Source organism: Neofelis nebulosa, chromosome 7, assembly GCF_028018385.1.
Source record: "Neofelis nebulosa isolate mNeoNeb1 chromosome 7, mNeoNeb1.pri, whole genome shotgun sequence".
NCBI classification, from domain to species: Eukaryota; Metazoa; Chordata; class Mammalia; order Carnivora; family Felidae; genus Neofelis; species Neofelis nebulosa.
The window spans coordinates 42,970,168-42,988,097 of NC_080788.1; the positions used below are offsets into that span (position 1 = coordinate 42,970,168).

General features: G+C 43.0%; 1 protein-coding gene across 8 annotated transcripts in view; it reads right to left on the reverse strand.

Moving 5' to 3' along the window:
* Nucleotides 1-17,930, reverse strand: part of TLN2 (talin 2) — a 441,711-nt gene that overhangs the window by 189,183 nt on the left and 234,598 nt on the right. For 6 of the 8 annotated variants that reach the window (XM_058737523.1, XM_058737527.1, XM_058737519.1 and 3 more), the window contains 6 exons: nucleotides 12,060-12,231; nucleotides 9,847-9,944; nucleotides 8,503-8,632; nucleotides 7,280-7,432; nucleotides 5,419-5,561; nucleotides 3,864-3,991 (listed from right to left, as the gene is read on the reverse strand). In XM_058737523.1, coding sequence (XP_058593506.1) covers nucleotides 3,864-3,991; nucleotides 5,419-5,561; nucleotides 7,280-7,432; nucleotides 8,503-8,632; nucleotides 9,847-9,944; nucleotides 12,060-12,195 — 788 coding nt within the window. In that variant the 5' untranslated portion in view covers nucleotides 12,196-12,231. Of the gene's footprint in view, nucleotides 1-3,863; nucleotides 3,992-5,418; nucleotides 5,562-7,279; nucleotides 7,433-8,502; nucleotides 8,633-9,846; nucleotides 9,945-12,059; nucleotides 12,232-15,318; nucleotides 15,407-17,930 lie in introns of all 8 variants that reach the window. The other 2 variants (XM_058737522.1, XM_058737525.1) reach the window with 1 other exon arrangement.

A 17,930-nucleotide genomic window follows, 5' to 3' on the forward strand; every position in this document is an offset into this window, starting at 1 on the left:
TGAGAGCCTCCATTAATAGTTTGATTTATTTTTTCTTGCTAGGATGTCCAATATTTAGAAGTATTTCCCTTAATTTGTACATCTTATATACCATAGGGTGTGTTTCCATAATCCATCTGGCTCACCTACTCTTGCATTGGTCAAGTTGTTTGTATCTCCTCTCTGCTCTTCCTCCTTGGCACTGGTTTGGAAGTTATGCCATCTACTCCTATTCTTTGAAGCTGCGAATCTTTCCCCAACATTTTATTATGAAAAATCTCCAACACAGAAAATGTTGAAAGAATTATACAGTGAACACTCTATACCCATCACCTGGAACTGTCCTCAGTTTTATCACACACACTTGATTCAAAGTCTAAAGTTTATCAGTGCATCTTACCTTCTTTGATAACAGTAAGATCCATAGAAGGCTTTGACTCTGATCACTTTTTCGAGTTTTCCACCATGTTTTTAAGGGGCCTGCAGTTCGTCATTATCACACTGGTTTTGGTGTTACTGCTGTTTTGAGCTAATTGTTCTTTACATTTGCCTTGTATTCTGCTAAATTCTTTCATCAACATTGCTTCTGGCACCATACCTTTGCCACCTTTCTTGAAATAATTCACAGCAGTCTCTATAGCCTGCACTGCAACTTTTGAAATCCTAAATAGACCATACTGCATTCAAAACATAGTTAAAATCAGAGCCAAGTTTCACCTCTCCATAGTAACAATTTCATGTGGATTTGCCAAGGAGACTATAGCCTCAAAAACAGCAAGGAATTAGCATATATTTTCCTATCTGCCCTATACCCAGCACAATAGAACACACATCCTAAGTCGTCCTATACCTGGCACAATAGAACACACATATGAAGTCCTCATGGAGTGAAAGAATACCAGATGGCATGCTCTCTGCAAGCATTTTCTTACCACAGAAGAGCATCAAGTATGCATATGATTATTGGATTGTGCTGGGTCTATTTCAGCTCTGATAAAATATCCCTTTCTGGGGCTCTTTGCAGAGGACCTGAAGCAAAGGGTCATGGAGATAAAGCACATCAGACTCGATCTGGGACAAGTGGCTGTTTTCTGGATTCTAGCTCTCCATGGCTCTGTGTCTTATTTCTGTCTCTGTCTCTCTTGCATCTATTTCCCCCATACGCAGAGCAGACAGGAGCCATTGAATAATCCTTAAATCTCTGAAAACTGAAAATCTTCCAGAGTCTCCGATTTCCATTGTTCTAAATAAATACCTTCACCAAGCTGGTACTGAGTCCAGAAGCCATTAAAGGATCTGAAGAAAGGTGTGGCAGACCTCACAGAAAGGTCCAGAGCAGGCAGACTTTGAGCAAAAGTGCTGTACAAATTTTTTAAACAGTGAAAGAAATATACTCACTAATGTACCTTATTGAGAAGCTATGTGGCTGATATTGTGGCCTGGATGGATCTTTAACCTGGCTCTGTGACATGTCTAACCTCTTCACCTTTTTTTTTTTTTTTTCAACTCTGAATTCGTTCAAGCGCATAGTACATAGGAGAGCCAGGTGGGAAAAAACAAAGGCTGGCAAAAATGGCCCAGCCAGTCACCAGGGACAGCTCAGACTTATTATCCCTGAAAACATTCTGAATTTCCAACACACAGTCAGGGAAATGTGACCCCATTGTTTTGTTTTAATTAAAAGGAGACGAATATCCTCAGGAAGTTTTACCTGAACAGTATATGCAATAATGTATACAATTAAACATCTACATAAAATGAAAATGCCTCACTACCTAGACTAGATTTGGTCTAATTAAAAAGTAAATCAAATTCATAAGGAAAAATAATTGCCACTAGGCATAATAAGCTTGTTTTAATTTGGAATCTGAGTAAGGATACACATACCACTACAGGCATGAGCTTCTTACCATAATCTCAGAAAAACGAAACAGACTGAATACGATTGCTTAACCTTCGTTACCACAGAGTAAGACAAGGGGCATCTTTTACTGGAGTCTAAGTATGAGGTTTTCCAGAGGCCTCCAAACTGCAGGAGACACTGTAAGAGAAATACCAATGCTCTGATATCATTTGGAATCCCAACACAAGTAAGGCATCTGGGGTGTCACAGAACAGAGAAAGGCAAAACTTCCCGTGGTTCCTGCAGGAAGGAAGCAGACCGACTGGGTAGTAACGGGCCCTTGGGAACACTCGGCCATAGGACTTGTTTGGAAAATACAAAACAAAGTCAGTGACACGACATGTGTAGGGCCATTCTCAGACTCAAGGTCACTCAAGGCCTATATTGTAGGCCAAAGAAACACATTGGATAGGTTCCTTGGGGTTCATTAACATAAGGGGAGAGGGTGTTTTGTTTTGTTTTGTTTTGGATAACAACTCAGTTTAGCACAAACACTACGTTGTCCAAGCACCTCTGTCACCTCTGTCAAAGAAGTCAGGTTTTCTTCTTACTCTAGGACATATGCTGGTCCCAGTTACTTCCCACCAAAGTTAAAGTTGGATCAAGGGACAAGTTGGCATCTATGTTATCCTTTCTCCTCAATGTACTTGAACACAATGCAGTTGATGCCCTACTCAACACATCTCATTTTGGCATATCCTACAGACAAGTGACGTCTGCCCCCAGCTGGCATTCAGCTCAGGTCCCACTACCAAAGCCTCTACAAGCTGCATTCTAGATGACAGCAGGATATTGATGTCAAGACACTCTGGATATTGGGGAAGGGGTTGCTCAGCCAAATGTTTCAACTGTGCTAAGAGGAAGAAGAAGAGGTGGCGGGGGGGTGGGGGGGGAATAGGTAAAGAAATATTACCAGAGGAAGAAATACACAAAACCCTTGGAGAAGCTGATCAAAACACAGGGCAAGATCACTTTGAACTAAAGCAGCCTAAGTATGGCTGGGTCTGTCCTGTTGGGCATTTCTAGGAAATTCAACCCTAAGGCCCATGTTCTGTGGGGCCATAATGTATCTGTAAAGGTGCTTTCTCTTAAATCCCCAAGTACTGAGTCCTCCCCCCAAACACCCCATCATTTTATGCATGACAGCCAAAGACCAGATGTGTGGAAGAGTTAAGTATTTAAATTTTTTTTAAATGCTTGTTTATATTTTTTTGAGAGAAAGAGAAGGAAGGAAGGAAGGAAGGAAGGAAGGAAGGAAGGAAGGTAGGTAGGTAGGTAGGTAGGTGGGAGGGAGTAAGCAGGGGAGGGTCAGACAGAGAGGGAGATACAGAATCTGAAGCAGGCTCCAGGCTCTGAGCTGTCAGTACAGGGCCAGACAAGGGGTTCAAACCCAGGAACCATGAGATCACGACCTGAGCCAAAGTCGGACGCTCAACCTACTGAGCCACCCAGGCGCCCTGAAGAGTGAAGTATTTACTGTGTATCCCACACTTTCAGAGCAACAGAGATTTCCTCATACTGTAATAAAGAATGTGAAGCTCTTTTATGCTCTGTTGTTCTAATATAGGAGAGTCTTGCAAAGAAATTCAAGAGGACAAAATCTGGCCCAGTGTGAAAAAGGGATGTTCTGATGGGAGAGGTTTCAGAAGATGGAGCGCCTGAGCTCGCTGGGGAACTCCCAAGATATCCTAGGACAGACTAGACAATATCTAAGCAGAGCGCTACAGATTCTATGGTTTCCATAGAAGCTCCACAGCCCAACTTGGAGCAGTAGCCTCCATAGTCATCCCAGCACTAAATTTCCAGGCCTCCTGCTTTTCCCAAAGACCACAGATTTGATCTTATACTCAACTGAGGAAAAGCTAATAACCTCACAATTGACTGAAACTAGGGTATATATTTTATGTATATGGCTCAAAAACACTGAAAAGAAGAGCAGAGAACAAGAAAAGCAAAAGAAAAAAAACAAAAGGTTATTTACTCTAAGAATCCTGGCTTGTGTTTATGTTCCACATGAGGTCCAAATTGTATCTGGGCTTGAAATCCTCCAAACTCACAAGCTTTCTCGAAGGAGACAGGGTGGGAGCCGTTCAGGATATCATCCCGAGCCTGAAACACAAGAGGAAGAGGAAAGCATCAGGAGCTTGGGGGAACAAGGCAAACTCTCCAGGGACACAATTCTTCATCTGAGCACACCCTCCCTGTGGAGCAAGGGGAAAGTGCCAGCCAAATGGGATGCACTCAGGACTCTGCAGGTGACTGTAGCACAACAGGATTAAAACAAAAGGAAAACAAGTCCTTACCCCAAATTGCCTATAGATAGAATGCATCAGCAGTATGCGGTATATTAAAACTAAAGCTTCAGAAGTGAGTATGAAAAATAAAGAGGCAAGAGAAAAATTAACTAGAGGCAAAATCAACCCAATTCCATCCCCAGAAAAAGGCCAATGTAATACACGTTGTTGGCAGGGGGAGAGAGAACTCCAATGACAGTAACTCAATACTACAGACATTTAAGGGAAATAAGCAAATTGCACAGTCCCAGAATCAGGAACTTACTATGTCTGAAGACTTTCTCCCTGTTCCTGACCCATCACTGCTATTTATTCTTCTGTCTTTTCTTTCTCTAGTTAGGTGACCCCCAGACCACTCTCCAACAGGTGCTCTAAGCTATGGCTCTGAGCCTTTAACCAACAAGCATTTTCTTATTGCCTTGCCATCTTCTTTCCTTCTAGCAAACTTTTCCCGTCAAAAGGCCAGACAGTAAACATATTAGACCTTGAAGGTCATGTGGTCTCTGTAACAACTATTGAATTCTGCCACTGAAACATGAGAATAGCTGCAGAAAATAAGTAAAAGTGACGAGATACTGAAGGAGTTCACCAGTGTGTAACACAAACAAATGAGCTGTATTCCAATAAAACTTTATTTACAAACATAGCCAATGCTATGGCGGCATTTTGCTGATCCCTGCATTATTTCTAAGGGCAGATAAGTAGATAAATGGAAGGATAGGAAAGGGAAGGAGGGAAGGAAAGAATCTAAGAAGAAAGAGGGAGGTTTTCCTTGAGCCAAAGAAAGACTGGAGACCATCTGGTGTGAAGCCAACGTCTTCCATGTTAGCAAAGTGCGAGCTCTGAAAAGTTCAATGACTTGTCTGAGTTTCGACAATAGGTTAACGGTAAAGACATAAAAGGTTATGAAGAGAGTGTCTTTTAATAATGAGAAATATGGATTTTTTTGGCCAACATTCACATGTATTTCAAGACACTAGCAAAGAAAGCTCTAGTTCAATAGTGAGCGAGTTAAGTGCCTTAAAGTCAGGAAAAGAGACAGAGAGATAGTACCAGCCACAGGGTCCCAATCTGAGATGCCAAAGAAAGGCACCATAACCAAACATGTGAGGAATTCCTCAACAGTGCCCAATGGAAACCACGTGCCACAAACACCATGGAGGCCATAGCTGAGTGTCTCTTCACCACAAGCCAGTAGCTTCTTGAAGTCTCCCCACCTTCAGTGAGTATTAAATGCTGTACCTGAACATAAAGCAAGTTCAGCTGCACAGGGTCTCTCGAGTCCACATTCTGATCGGAGTAGAAGAACTTCCTTCTAAGCAGCAACGTTTCATGTTCATCTACCCCTTGTTCTCTGAATGTTCGGCTGTGATCCAGCCAATTTACTGCAACACAACAAGACAGATCTAAGAACTGGGTTCATTCTTCCTCTTAGTTTGAAGGGATTTATCAAAAGAGAAGCGGATTTCTGGAACACCGATATTCAGTTATAAGTACTTCTATTAGAACTGTGCTTTTTAACTTTGCAAAATAATTTCACATATGCCATCATGTACCATGTGACGCACCAAACACCAAAGGAGAGCAAATTCCCAGCCATTCCTCAAGTTCGTTGAAGCCCCACAGTCATAAGAAAATCAATGCTTTATGCCAAGACAGCCAAGTTAGCATTTTCCTTTAAGTCAATACTGGATACTTCAGTCTCATTATGTGAAATAATTTATAAACTGAGTATCAGGAGTTACCTCCACCCCTAGGCAGAAAAGAGGAGGAAAATAAAAGTCATGGGGAGGGAAGGGGGAGGGAAGGGCAGGACACTGAGGGATCAGGGATATGGTAGAACCCTGCCTGTGGCCCAGCTTGAATCTCATCCCAGAAAATGCTCACCTGTTATCTGGGTGCACAGGAATGGATCACCCCTCTATATTTTCTACAGCTCTCACTCCCAAAAGCCTCCCTGGGCTTAGCACACAACTTGTGAATAAGAAAGCATTACAAGCCTCACTGGGTTATAACCAACTTCAGCACAGGGAATGTGCAGGAGTGATCTCATCTCCTGCAGAACCTGAGAGAGTATCATGCACATTATAAAAATCCTCAGGATTTGTCTACCATCATCTCACTCGGAAAGAAATATGCAACTGGAAATCAAATGAGGTGAAAAAAAAAAAAAAAAGAATGGAGAAAGGGTCAGAGGAAATGAAAGCCCCACTGAAGATCAATAAACGTAATGACAACGATGTCATCTTCCCAATGCAGCAGCAAGGACAATGAAAGAAGGAGCCTGGAAAGGTCTACGTAAACTGTGCATGATCCTCGGTGGGATGGGGAATGTCCTGCAACCAGGTGCACGTAGCATAGGCTTTGGGGACACACGGGGTGTACATATTGGCTTTTCCAAATATTAACTGTGTGACCACAGAGGACAACTTTCCTATGATATAATTACCATTTTGTAACCTCTAAGAAATAATGGATGTCAGCAATGGTCACTGATGGCTATTAACATCACAAAAAAGGACAAAAACCAGATACAACCTTCTGCTGGATGTACACTACACCACAGAAGGAGTCTTTACTTTAAATGTATACACACACACACACACACACACACACACACACACGAATCTGATCAAGTCTCCAGATCCCAGGGGTTACAAGAGACAGAAGTACATGTTAGCTGATACCACAACCAATAAAATCCAGATTGTAGAAAACTCTATGTAAATAACTATCTGCTTTTTTCTTCCCAGAAACTGCAAGGAAAAAAAAAAGAAAGAGAAAGAGAGAGAGAGATGGAGGCAAAGTTGGAGACTAAAAGAGGTGTCACATCATCCAACCTTGTTTGGACCCCAGTTCAAACAAATAGTAAGCTTCTTTAGAAAACAGTGTGAAAATAATTTGTTTATGAGATTACTTTTTTCGATGTGAAATGGCACCAGAGTCATTTTTTCCCCTTCTTTAAGGTCTTTTAGTGCCACAGACCAAGATATTTATAGAGGGAATGAATCAACAGAAAACTCCTGCCCTGGGTCCCACAGGTGAAGGGAGGTAGGTGAGGCCCCTCTTGCGCCTGGCCCACATTTCCTTCTCAGACACTCACGGTCATCATCCGTGTGGAGCTTTGCCTTCAGCTTCTCCATCTTCCTCTCGTCTCGCAACAGTGTCCTGTCTTTTTTTAGCGTACCCGTCCCTTCCTCTTTCTTTTCCTCAATCGTTTCTTGGATTAAAGAATATTCTTCATAGTTCGTTATTCCTAAAAATAGAAATGAGGTTACAATTACCAGGGATTATGAAACTGTCACTCCTTCCAGCCAGGCACCCTGTGGTACTCAGAGCCACCCCTTGTAGCAAAGGATCAGGGAGCCACCCATGGAGCACACATCGAGAAACTGGCCAAAAGGGTGGCTTTTCAGCTAATGAAGCCATGTTTAAAAGGTCACATTCGATTCTCCTAGTTTTCGACAAACAAGTATGGAGTAGAGATCATGCAGAACAAGGCAAGGCAATGTCAACCAAGCAGTGGCTGAAAGAGCAGGTCTTCCTTTGCATGGAGAGAAGACTAAGACAGGCCAGCCTACTTTCTCCAAACATCTGAAGGGCTTCATGCAAAAAGCAGACGCACTTGTTCTCCGAGGGCATTAAGAGAAGCTACAAGAAGAAAAGTTGTGTAGCAATCAATTGTATGGGCTGTCCCTATCAGTCTTCAAGGAAATACTGGATGTCAGTAATGCTTATACAGAAGCTCAGCCATGGGCAGGAAACTAAATTATAGGATTTGAAACATACTATCTTCAATTAAAAGGTTCCTTTTGAATAGTTACTGAGAGGGAGGGAGGCAAACCTTGAGAGACTCTTAAATACAGAGAACAAACTGAGGGTTGATGGGGGGGTGGGGGAGGGGAAAATGGGTGACGGGCACCGAGGGGGCACTTGTTGGGATGAGCACTGGGTGTTGTATGTAAGCGATGAATCACGGGAATCTACTCCCAAAACCCAAGAGCACACGGTGTGCACTGTATGTTAGCCAACTTGACAGTAAATTTTATCTTAAAAAAAGATACTGAGAGATAACAAAGGGATATATTTCTGCTCAAAAAAAAAAAAGTTCCTTTTGTTTTTGAAAGGGAAATAAAATCTCTCAGTTTTGACTCAGTGAGACGTTCATGTGTTTACAATAACAGTTAGTGGGTTTACATATTTAGAGAACAGTGTCTCAGGAATGGGAGGAAATCAGTGGGTAAGACACCAAATGGGGATGAAAAAGGAACAGGCATGTAATTAATGGCAAAACAAAAACTGGAACCCAGGCATGCCAATACTCACCGATCCTGCTGCAAATGGTAACCAGGAGCTCCCCAACGGTCTTAGAGTCATCCACCATCACCGTTTTCACGGATCCATCCAGCATCCGGATTTTCTGAGGTCTCTGTTTCTTTTTATATTCCAAAATATCCTAGGGCAGAACCACACCAGCTTTTCACACTACATGGGAAATTAGGTCATCAACTTGGACCCTCTTCTGTAAAAAAATTTAATTTTTCCTAGCACTCTGATTTCCTCCTGCTAAGTTTTCATGAGATTTTTGCCACTAACACAGAAACTCCCATGCTAACAATTAACTGCTTCCATAAAGGTTTCTTAAAAATCTGATAGTGAAACTGTGCCCAGAGAAGTACTTTTTCTAGCTTACGGTTCTTGAAAACTAACCTCTGTTAATTTAAAGTAGCTGATGTCTTCCTGAAAGACTGTGCATGATCTGCTTTGAAGAGTATTAGCAGAGGCAAATTCCTACTTGTCATTGAAAAAGACAGTGGTGTGCTTCTCCAATTATCTTACAGTTATAAGCAGTTTCTAATACATATGTCACGAAGGAATAAATAATGCCCCCATGTTTCTTTACAGTGGTGGCATCAGACCCCAGAGAAGTGATTTGCACCATAATGCCAAGATCAAACAGGGGTAGTGGGCTTGGAAGTCACTTTTAAATGAGACACCTTTTTTTAACTTTATTTCTTAACGATAGAATTATGCAACGGAAAATTACTTGGTACTTTATGGAATACTCAACAGTCTGATATCTGCATTCCATACGCTAACACCCATTCTCTCAGACGTTAAACTGAGCAGACTATACAACACTTTTTACTCATTACCTCTCTATACTTACCAACAAAATCATTTTTTGTTACTGTTACTGATTGTTATTAAGCTTACCTCTAATATGGATTTTCTTAAAAAAAAAAAACAGAATTCTGATTAATATTCAGTATCTGACTACCTTTAGGACTTTTTTTTTTCGCCACTGATTTACCCTTACCTTTTATTATCAGTCACTGGGATACTTCCTATACAGAAAGATGCTGTGTTTTATTTCGTAACTACCAAGTCCAACCATGGCATGTACTAACAACTGTAAGCACTAACCCCAAGCTGCTTTAATTACTCTGTGGAGTTTCAAGAATTTGGACTGCTGATATTTTCTATCACTACCTGTACAACCCTTACAGAGTACGTTACATCAAAACTATGAATAAGTTGCCCTTGAAGCAAAACAGATTGCCGGGTCTCCCTTTTGCTTTGAGGCATACTAATATATTGGCCTCTATGGAAAGCCGAGACAAAGTGACCAAAAAAACAAAAACAAAAAACATGACATCTACAGCATACCCCATTTCGCAACATGTAGTAATCCAGTGTTCTGCCTGCTTCCAGCCAAATTCCTTTCCTGGGGTCTTCATCTGAGAGAAACAGCCCATAATCAGAAGCTGGAAGATAAGGAGAAGAGAGAAAAATAAAAGACAGAATGACAATGTAACCATCATGGACTTCCAAGCCCAGAGTCTGCTGATTTGGCAGGATGTGGCTACCCTCCTTTTACCAGACAGGTTTCGTTTTGACAATGCGAGCAAGCCAATGGGCTAAAACAGATGAGGAAGAATGAGATGTGAGCTGTAAAATCAACACCCACAGAGAAGGTTCATGTTTTTTAAAAAGAGTGGGCAGCAGCAATGTCTTGATGTTTAGGCAAACATCAAGAACAGAGCAGTCCAAATTTCTATTTTATGCACTGGGCTTTGTTCCCTATCACTTGCTATATAAAAACCAGGCAGAGAACCAATGAAGAATGACAAGATAGCCATGGAGAAACTAAGGAACTGACCACTTAAGCCCAAGGGCACTGAGGCAGAGAGAGGCCAATAGAGCCTTTACACTTCAAATAATCCCTCCATCACCCCAACAAAGCATTATAAAAGTCAAGCAAGAGTGGCCAGTGAGAGGAAGACTCTGCCCCCCATTCCACTAAATTATGAATACAGTTGGAAAATAGCTCTGTGTTCTCCACAGAAATCCCATAAGATGATCAGGAAGTATGAGAACGTGGCGGCAGGAGGAAAGCAGTATCATTTCCTGTCTAAAGACTTCTGTCTTAGGGCGCCTCGCTGGCTCAGTTAGGAGAGCATGCAACTCTTGATCTCAGGGTCAGGAGTTTGAGGCCCACTTTGGGTACAGAGATTACATGCACACACACACACACACACACACACACACACACACACACATAGATCTTTAAAAATAAATAAGTGTAATAAAGACTTCTGTTTTCCTGAATGTAATTCAAGGTAACCTCAGAGACCCAAATGAGGGTCCTAGATCCTAATGTTTCTTAGAAAGACAACTCCGAGATCCATACAGGGTTTCATCTTCACCAGAGCTAAACAGCAATCCAACCCAAAGAAGTTTTTTTTTTAATCTGGGAGAAAAAGAGTAAAAGAAATGACACGAGAAATGATTGGACAACTAAAATTTGGAGTAAGTTTGGGGATGGGGTATTTTTATTTTTGGGCAATCTAGAAATAACAGAGTGTTTTAAGTAATATAAATAATGCTTTTGGACCAAAAGTTTGGCAGTTTTAGGACATCTTTTTGAGAAAATCAATGCCTACATTTAATCATCTTTGAATATTTGATTTTCATGCTTCCAATTTTTTAATAAATTTTTAAAGTTTGTTTATGTAGTACTTATTTTGTGCGTGTGAGACAGACAGGCATAGAGATAGAGGGAGGATCCCAAGCAGGCTCTTCACTGTCAGTGCAGAGCCTGACACAGGGCTTGAACTCACATACTGTGAGATCATGACCTGAGTGGAAATCAAGAGTCAGATGCTTAACTGACTAAGACACCCAGGTGCCCCTCATGTTTCTAATTTTTAGGTTTTATCCTGTTTTCACAGTAAAGGCTTATTAATTTGGGAATAATCCCAATTTCCCAAATGCCAATCAAACAAAAATAAAGGAAGGAAATGTAGACAGTAGAGAAAGGGAAATGGAAAATAAAAACCGTATGCATGGCCGTTGTTTAAACTTGGATTAATAGTGGTTAGCAGTTCAAACTAACAGGAAATAAAACACATTCATAGAGGCTCCCCACTCCCTTTAATGTTGGAGACAAAGTTTACAGAGCCCCTTCAAAGTACTTGAAATGTAAGTCTCGTTGTGTGTTCTGATGGCAGTTCCAGCCTCCTCCAGGAAAAGAGGGCTCCGGTTATACATATGTAGTAACCGCTGGAAGAGGTACATTTGTACTTCGTGGGGTAAATGAGATCAAGCATCAAAAGGTGACTTGTAAACCAGAGAAAGCGATGCTCATGTAGGGAAGGGTCATGATGATGGGCGTGACAATGACAATTCAATGGCAGTTTTGGCCACTGTCATCACAAAAGTCAGTTGGGAGGCAAGTAGTGTCTAGGCTAAGAAGACATTTCATTTGAAGCATACAGACTAGGTGGTTTGGGCACCACTCAGAGCATCTGTTTCTTTAGCCACTAGGTAAAGAACATACAAACACATTTCAGGAAGCTGGTGAATAACCAATGGCTTACCTTGGCCAGTTTGCGCCTCAGGTACCCGTTCCCGAATGACTCGACATGCATCGTACACGGCTGTAGATGGTTCAAACTGCATGGTCTTTACCACATTGCAGTGGCGGACACAAATCTTTAAGGACAGGGCCACCATTTTCCTAGATGATGTGAAGATTCTCACTTAGAATGTCTGGAAAACACAGAGAGACAAACCCTGATGGTCATAATCATCTTGAAAAAACTGCTAGACTCTAGATCAGTTTTAAATAATTGCAGGAATAAAACAGCAATTAAAGAGAACGCTTTGGATAAAAACACAAAAGATTTTGAAAATTTCCAAATAAGACAACAGCTTATAGTTCCAGGGTTATCGTTATCAGAGAGTGGCAAGTCGAGGCTCTAGGGAAGAGGATCCGTGGATTTTCACCAAGACTCCTTCTCAGTGATGCTCCCTACTTGGAGTTTCCAACAGGGAGTCCTCAGTGTGAGAAGCAGAGAGCCTTGGGCACCCACAGCTATCTCCTGAAGATGCTTCCGTTAGCAGCCTCAGTGCCCCAGCTCTCTCCCCACAGCTCCTGGGGAGAGAGAACAAATACCAATGCTCTCCTGGGTGCTCCTCAGGGCAAAAAAGTTCCATGACACCATGTACCAGAAGACTTGGTGTCTAGGCCCAACTCCAATACCAGCATCCTGTGTAAATGCAAGCAAGGCCCTTTGGCCACTCTACTTTAATTTCCCCGCAAGTAAAGAAGCCACAATGTTAACAGCCCTGCCTAACTCATAAAAGAACCAAACCCTGAGGAGTTCTCAATGGGAGCCCAATGCCCAGCCACCATCAGTAATGACGCCAGAGTGGTTGATTTGAAACAGCCGGTGTGCTATATACATACTCTTCTGGGGTCTCTAAGGGAAGAAAATGCCACTTCAGTTGTTATTTTGTTCAGATAAACTATTGGGATATTTCGCTTCTTGTCCAGTTTTATGGTTTTAGAAAGCATACAGGTTTAGCCTAGGTTTTATTTCATAAGTAACTTCTTTTTTAAAACCTAAGTCCAACAATTTAGTTCCTCTTGTGTGAGTTGGTGGCTTATGGCTTATTTTGACAATGTGCTCTATTCTGTGGCCAGAAACTTACCCTCAACCCAAGCCAGCCTCAATCAAATGTATCTTCCTCAGGCACAAGAGGGAGGATTCTCTCCTGCACCTGAAACACTGACACCGACTTACTTGGCTGTCATCCTGGCCAACAAAATAATGCACTTCAGAGTTAGTAGTTAGAATCGTAGCACCGGATACAGAACATAAATCCACAGCAATTTCAAGTTCTCATCCTTTCCTATCTTTTCTTAGAGAACCTACAGGTAGTGAACCTGAACCCCCACTGCCTTTATGCCCTCTTCCCACTTAAGAATGCAAACGCTAAGAACCAATGAGGTAGCTGACACGCAGAAAGGGAAACAGGCTGACCAGGCCCAGGGAGTGGGTGCCTCTAGGGCATCACTTCCTAACATGCTTGATTGATTGCCAGCTTCCTAACAACAGGTACCTGGGTCAACTGGACACAGGACATTTTTAAACAGATGTTCTGGTGTTCATGGGCAGGGTATTCCTAAAGCCGCAAGAATCGTTGCATGAACCAACCATTTAGGCCATCCAACTATAAAGTCATTTTCACATCTACTTATGTTCTGAATGAACTGTCTGTAAAAATATTTCTTGAAGAATGTCAAGACACAGTTCTCAATCAACAACAGCAGTGTTCATGGGAAATCCTCCCCAACTGAATCAGTTTACTACAGCCCGGGCAGTGGCTACATCACTAACATGGCAGAAGAGTTCAAGTTCAAAATATTCAGTGATTTTCCACCTACAATATCAAAGACTTTACAATATCATGCCATATATAAAAGGATAGATCCAACTGTGTTTTTATAGGCATATTTGTCTCAACAACTCCCCAATTTGGGAAAATAAAATTTAAACTCTAGACCTAAATTGACAAATTTACAGCAATGTAGAGATCACCGCATGAACAGTTTTCCCCCTGGAGCTGGTAACAATTGTGAGGTTTCCCGAACCGCTGAGATCCCTGAGCATGGCTGGTGGTAACAGTCAGTGGTAAAGGCTATGGGGGTCCTTGCTGTCATGGGTGCCATTTATGAAATGTACCAGGGAGGATGGGATGGTTAATCGCTTCCATTCTCTGGGAATAGCAAGTATTGGAAGTGTCCCTGCATGAAGGCTGCTCTTCCCAGGCTCATAACTGGGCTTTCTGCAGAGCAAATTAATGGTCTTTCTAGCCAAGCCAGGAGGGATTCAATCAAAGGAAAATACAGAGCCATGACATGGGGCTGAAAGAAGAATAGAACAGCAAGAGAGTAAACACTGGCACTAAGAAGGAAACAGAGGATACATAGGGGAGCGAGGAGAAAGGGGCAGATGGAGAAGCAGGAAGCAGACAGCAGCAAGAAGCCTGCCGGATAGAACCTAGGGCTGTGGGTCAACAAGGAACACAGGAGAGCAGCCGAGATTTGGGAAGCAGGAGGAGAGAAGCAGAATGTATACAGCAGTGGGGGAAAATCTCTATCCAAAATATATGGAAAAACGAAAAAGCCACTGACTGAGGTTGGGGGAAGCTGCTGGAGGCACAGGTTTGGGGTGAAAAATCCGTAATGAGTTTTTTGAGGATATATTCAGCGGAGAGGCGGAACAGGGTCAAATACAAAGCAGGACACATAATGGTAGGGGGAAGGGGAGCTTATCATATTTAAATGCTCGGAACGAGAAAGATCACCTAGGGAAGTGAGCAAGAGAGAGACATGAAGACTGTGTCCTGGAACCAGGTTCTAAAATTAGGGCAAGAAAGGACCAGCAAGGGGGCCTGGTGGTGGGTGAGGGAGGAGAACCAGGAAAGGGTGGGCCCAGAAGAAAGTGCGCCAAGCAGGAGGGAGAGAGCACCTGTGCTAAGGGCAGATCACAGTTGAGGGAGGATGAGCATACAACTGAATCTGGCCTGCAGGTGTCTGACAACTGAGGTAAGAAGAGATTAGCAGAGAGGTGAAGCTACAACAGCAGGTTTGGAGGAGAAGGGGAGAGGGGCTGGCACAGCAAGTGCAGACTTGTCTCCTCATCTCCTAGGGCTGTCTACTGGAAGCGGTGGAGGAACAGGCAGTGGTTCTCATTTATGCCCTTCAGGCTTATTTATCCAGGAAATACGTATCATGTAATTGCCACCAAGTCCGTATCTACGTAGCATCTGTACGAACATGGTTTCCACCTGATGATGGCCTGAGGGGCAGTCTCCAGACACCTAAGTGCCCTTCCTGGAGGCAGGTGCTTCAGTGTGCATGATCTCCATTCTGGACCTGCAAGAGAGGAGAGGTGTAGCCAAGTCTTGGTTCAAGGGCAGGGTGTTGGACTAGGAGGGAGTCTGGGCTCCAGGTTCACTCCCAGGTCTGACGATACCTGGGACCTTTGGGCCTGTTAGTTTTCCTCTTTCTGCTCTTTGGATAGCAGCGGGCAAGTGGCTCCCGAGAAAGGAGTTTCCCAGCGACACTGGATGCTTGGCCAACTATTCCCACAGGATCCCCGGGTCTTCTCATCCTAATATCTCAAAAGTGAAGCCACAGATTGGAGACAACTATCCTTAGTTCAAGGGAGACTTTCGACACCAGAGATTCATTACGGGATTCGCGTTCTCAACTTTTCTACCACTTTCAATGTTTCAACATGGGTACACATTACACAGCAAAACCAAAAAACGAAAACCAGTCACTCTCAGAGCATTGCTCAGTGGTCAAAACTCAAAGGCCCCAGTTTCTTCTTACTCCTGGCTCTCGGTTTTATTATGACTTAGTGTTCCCAACATGAAGCATGAAACAAGACCCATGATTTCCTTCATGGCAACGTCATAAACATGCAAATTCTGTACATAAAAATGCCTTATAAACTATAAGGTTAGATTTTTTTTTTTTTTTTATCATGCAAGAAGATCATCCACACAGGCAAATTTCAAGGAGGTCTGCAACCAAAGTACACGGTCATTTAATCACCACTCCCAGGGAACATGGCACCGAGCCGTTTCTAGTTCCACCTATGACACAGTGAGATACTTGCAAAACAGACACGTTGTGACATTAAGGGTCCTGACCTATGGCAAAAGATCATCAGATCAAAGCATGTAAGAACCTAGACGTCAAGTACATATGAGTATGTGTTTTCAACACTTAGGCGAAGTCTCACTATGTATCCCTTCAAGCCCTGAGAAAATCTCATAGCTCAGACAAGATGCCATGATCAAGACGAATGCTCGTTCTCCAGTGAGACGTTCTCAGGGCAGCACAGCAGCCATGTGGCCTGCAGCTGACTCTCACCTCCACTCCCCTGTATCCTAACCCCTCTGGCTAATTCCTGCCTCTCCCGGCAGGGAGTCTGAGACAGCAGACCAGGTTTCCTTTTTGGGTTTGGCTGCAAAGAAGGTTCAGAGCCAACTGTGTTATAGTCTAACCTCTAACTCTATTTTATGCTGCTATCTTTTTCTTTTACCCCAATTTGAATGTATCCTATCTTGCTTGATCTTAAGTAGTTTTTTTGTTGTAGTTTTGGTTTCTTGCTAACGGACAGGGTATAGAATTCATAGAACACAGGTTATTTTCCTTTTCATAATTTCTTCTCATTCTGACCATTTTTTGCCCTGATTTATGTGTGAAGGTCACCTGGGGCCAACACAAAACCTTCCTGTGCCATCCATTGTGGCCGATGAGCCAATGGAACCAGGGGTGAGACTCTGACACTCTCCTTTTAAAGTAAACACTGTTTGGTCCCAGGGAGTTGTAAACAGCTCAGGAAGGTGGTGGCGCTGCAGACTGCCAGGCTCAGGCCAGTCCACCCTCGAGTAAACAAGCCCAGCCCAGCCAAGAAATGTCCACCATTGCTCAAGATGAGTACCCACCCCTCAGGGATCTCCACTCTGTCAAGTGAGGCTGTGAGGTGCTCCAACCTTCCCAGTTCATGACCCTGAGCTGGTTACTTCACTGCGGTCTGCTTCCATTTCTTCCATAAAATGGGGGTCAATAACCTGCAGGTTGCTACAGGAATAAATGGACACATGTCAAAGACACAAAGAAAGTGCCAGATAAGGGTTTCTTATTACTCGTCTTAGCCACAGTGGTTGGAGAAACACTGGAAGCAGCTTATTCTATTTAGCCACTGTCTGAGCTGCGCAATTCAATTTATTGTTTATTTTACATCTATTATGTAGTAGACATGATCATGGGCGTTAGAGAGCAAAGACAATCAAGATTCCTGTCTAGATAGCACTCCCCTTCTAGTAACCCTGTTCACTATACAGTTCCTGTGTTCATCTTTATTCAAGCCATTCGACATGCTTTTTGTACATGCAGAATTACCCAAGGATGAGCCGGGAAGCTGAGTGTGCTTGTGAAACAAGGAACTCCTCAGGCTGTTCTCTTGGATGTCAGTCAGACTCCCCCAATCCAAGAGCCTAAAGGAGCAAAACTTCACCCTACGGTATGGGTCAGGGCTGGCATTAAAGCAAACCCCTGCCCTGGGGCTTGTCAATGAGTTCTGTCCAGGGGCAACCTAGGAGAGGGCCACGGGGTTTTGCACACTCCTCTATGGAGCAAAAGTGTCATACACAGCTGACAGGACAACAGGGCCAGGCTACCATGCCTCAGTAGGACCCTAGATCCTGAATAAAGTAAGAACTGCCACCATCCCTCTCCTCTCTCCACCTCCAGCCACTGACTCCATTCTGACCCATTGGAAGACCACTGTACCCAATTATGATGGCTGTCTCTGAACCCCTTCTTTAGGTCTGCTTTCCCCTCCAGCAAGCAAAATACAGCCCTGATAACAGCATGCACTGCA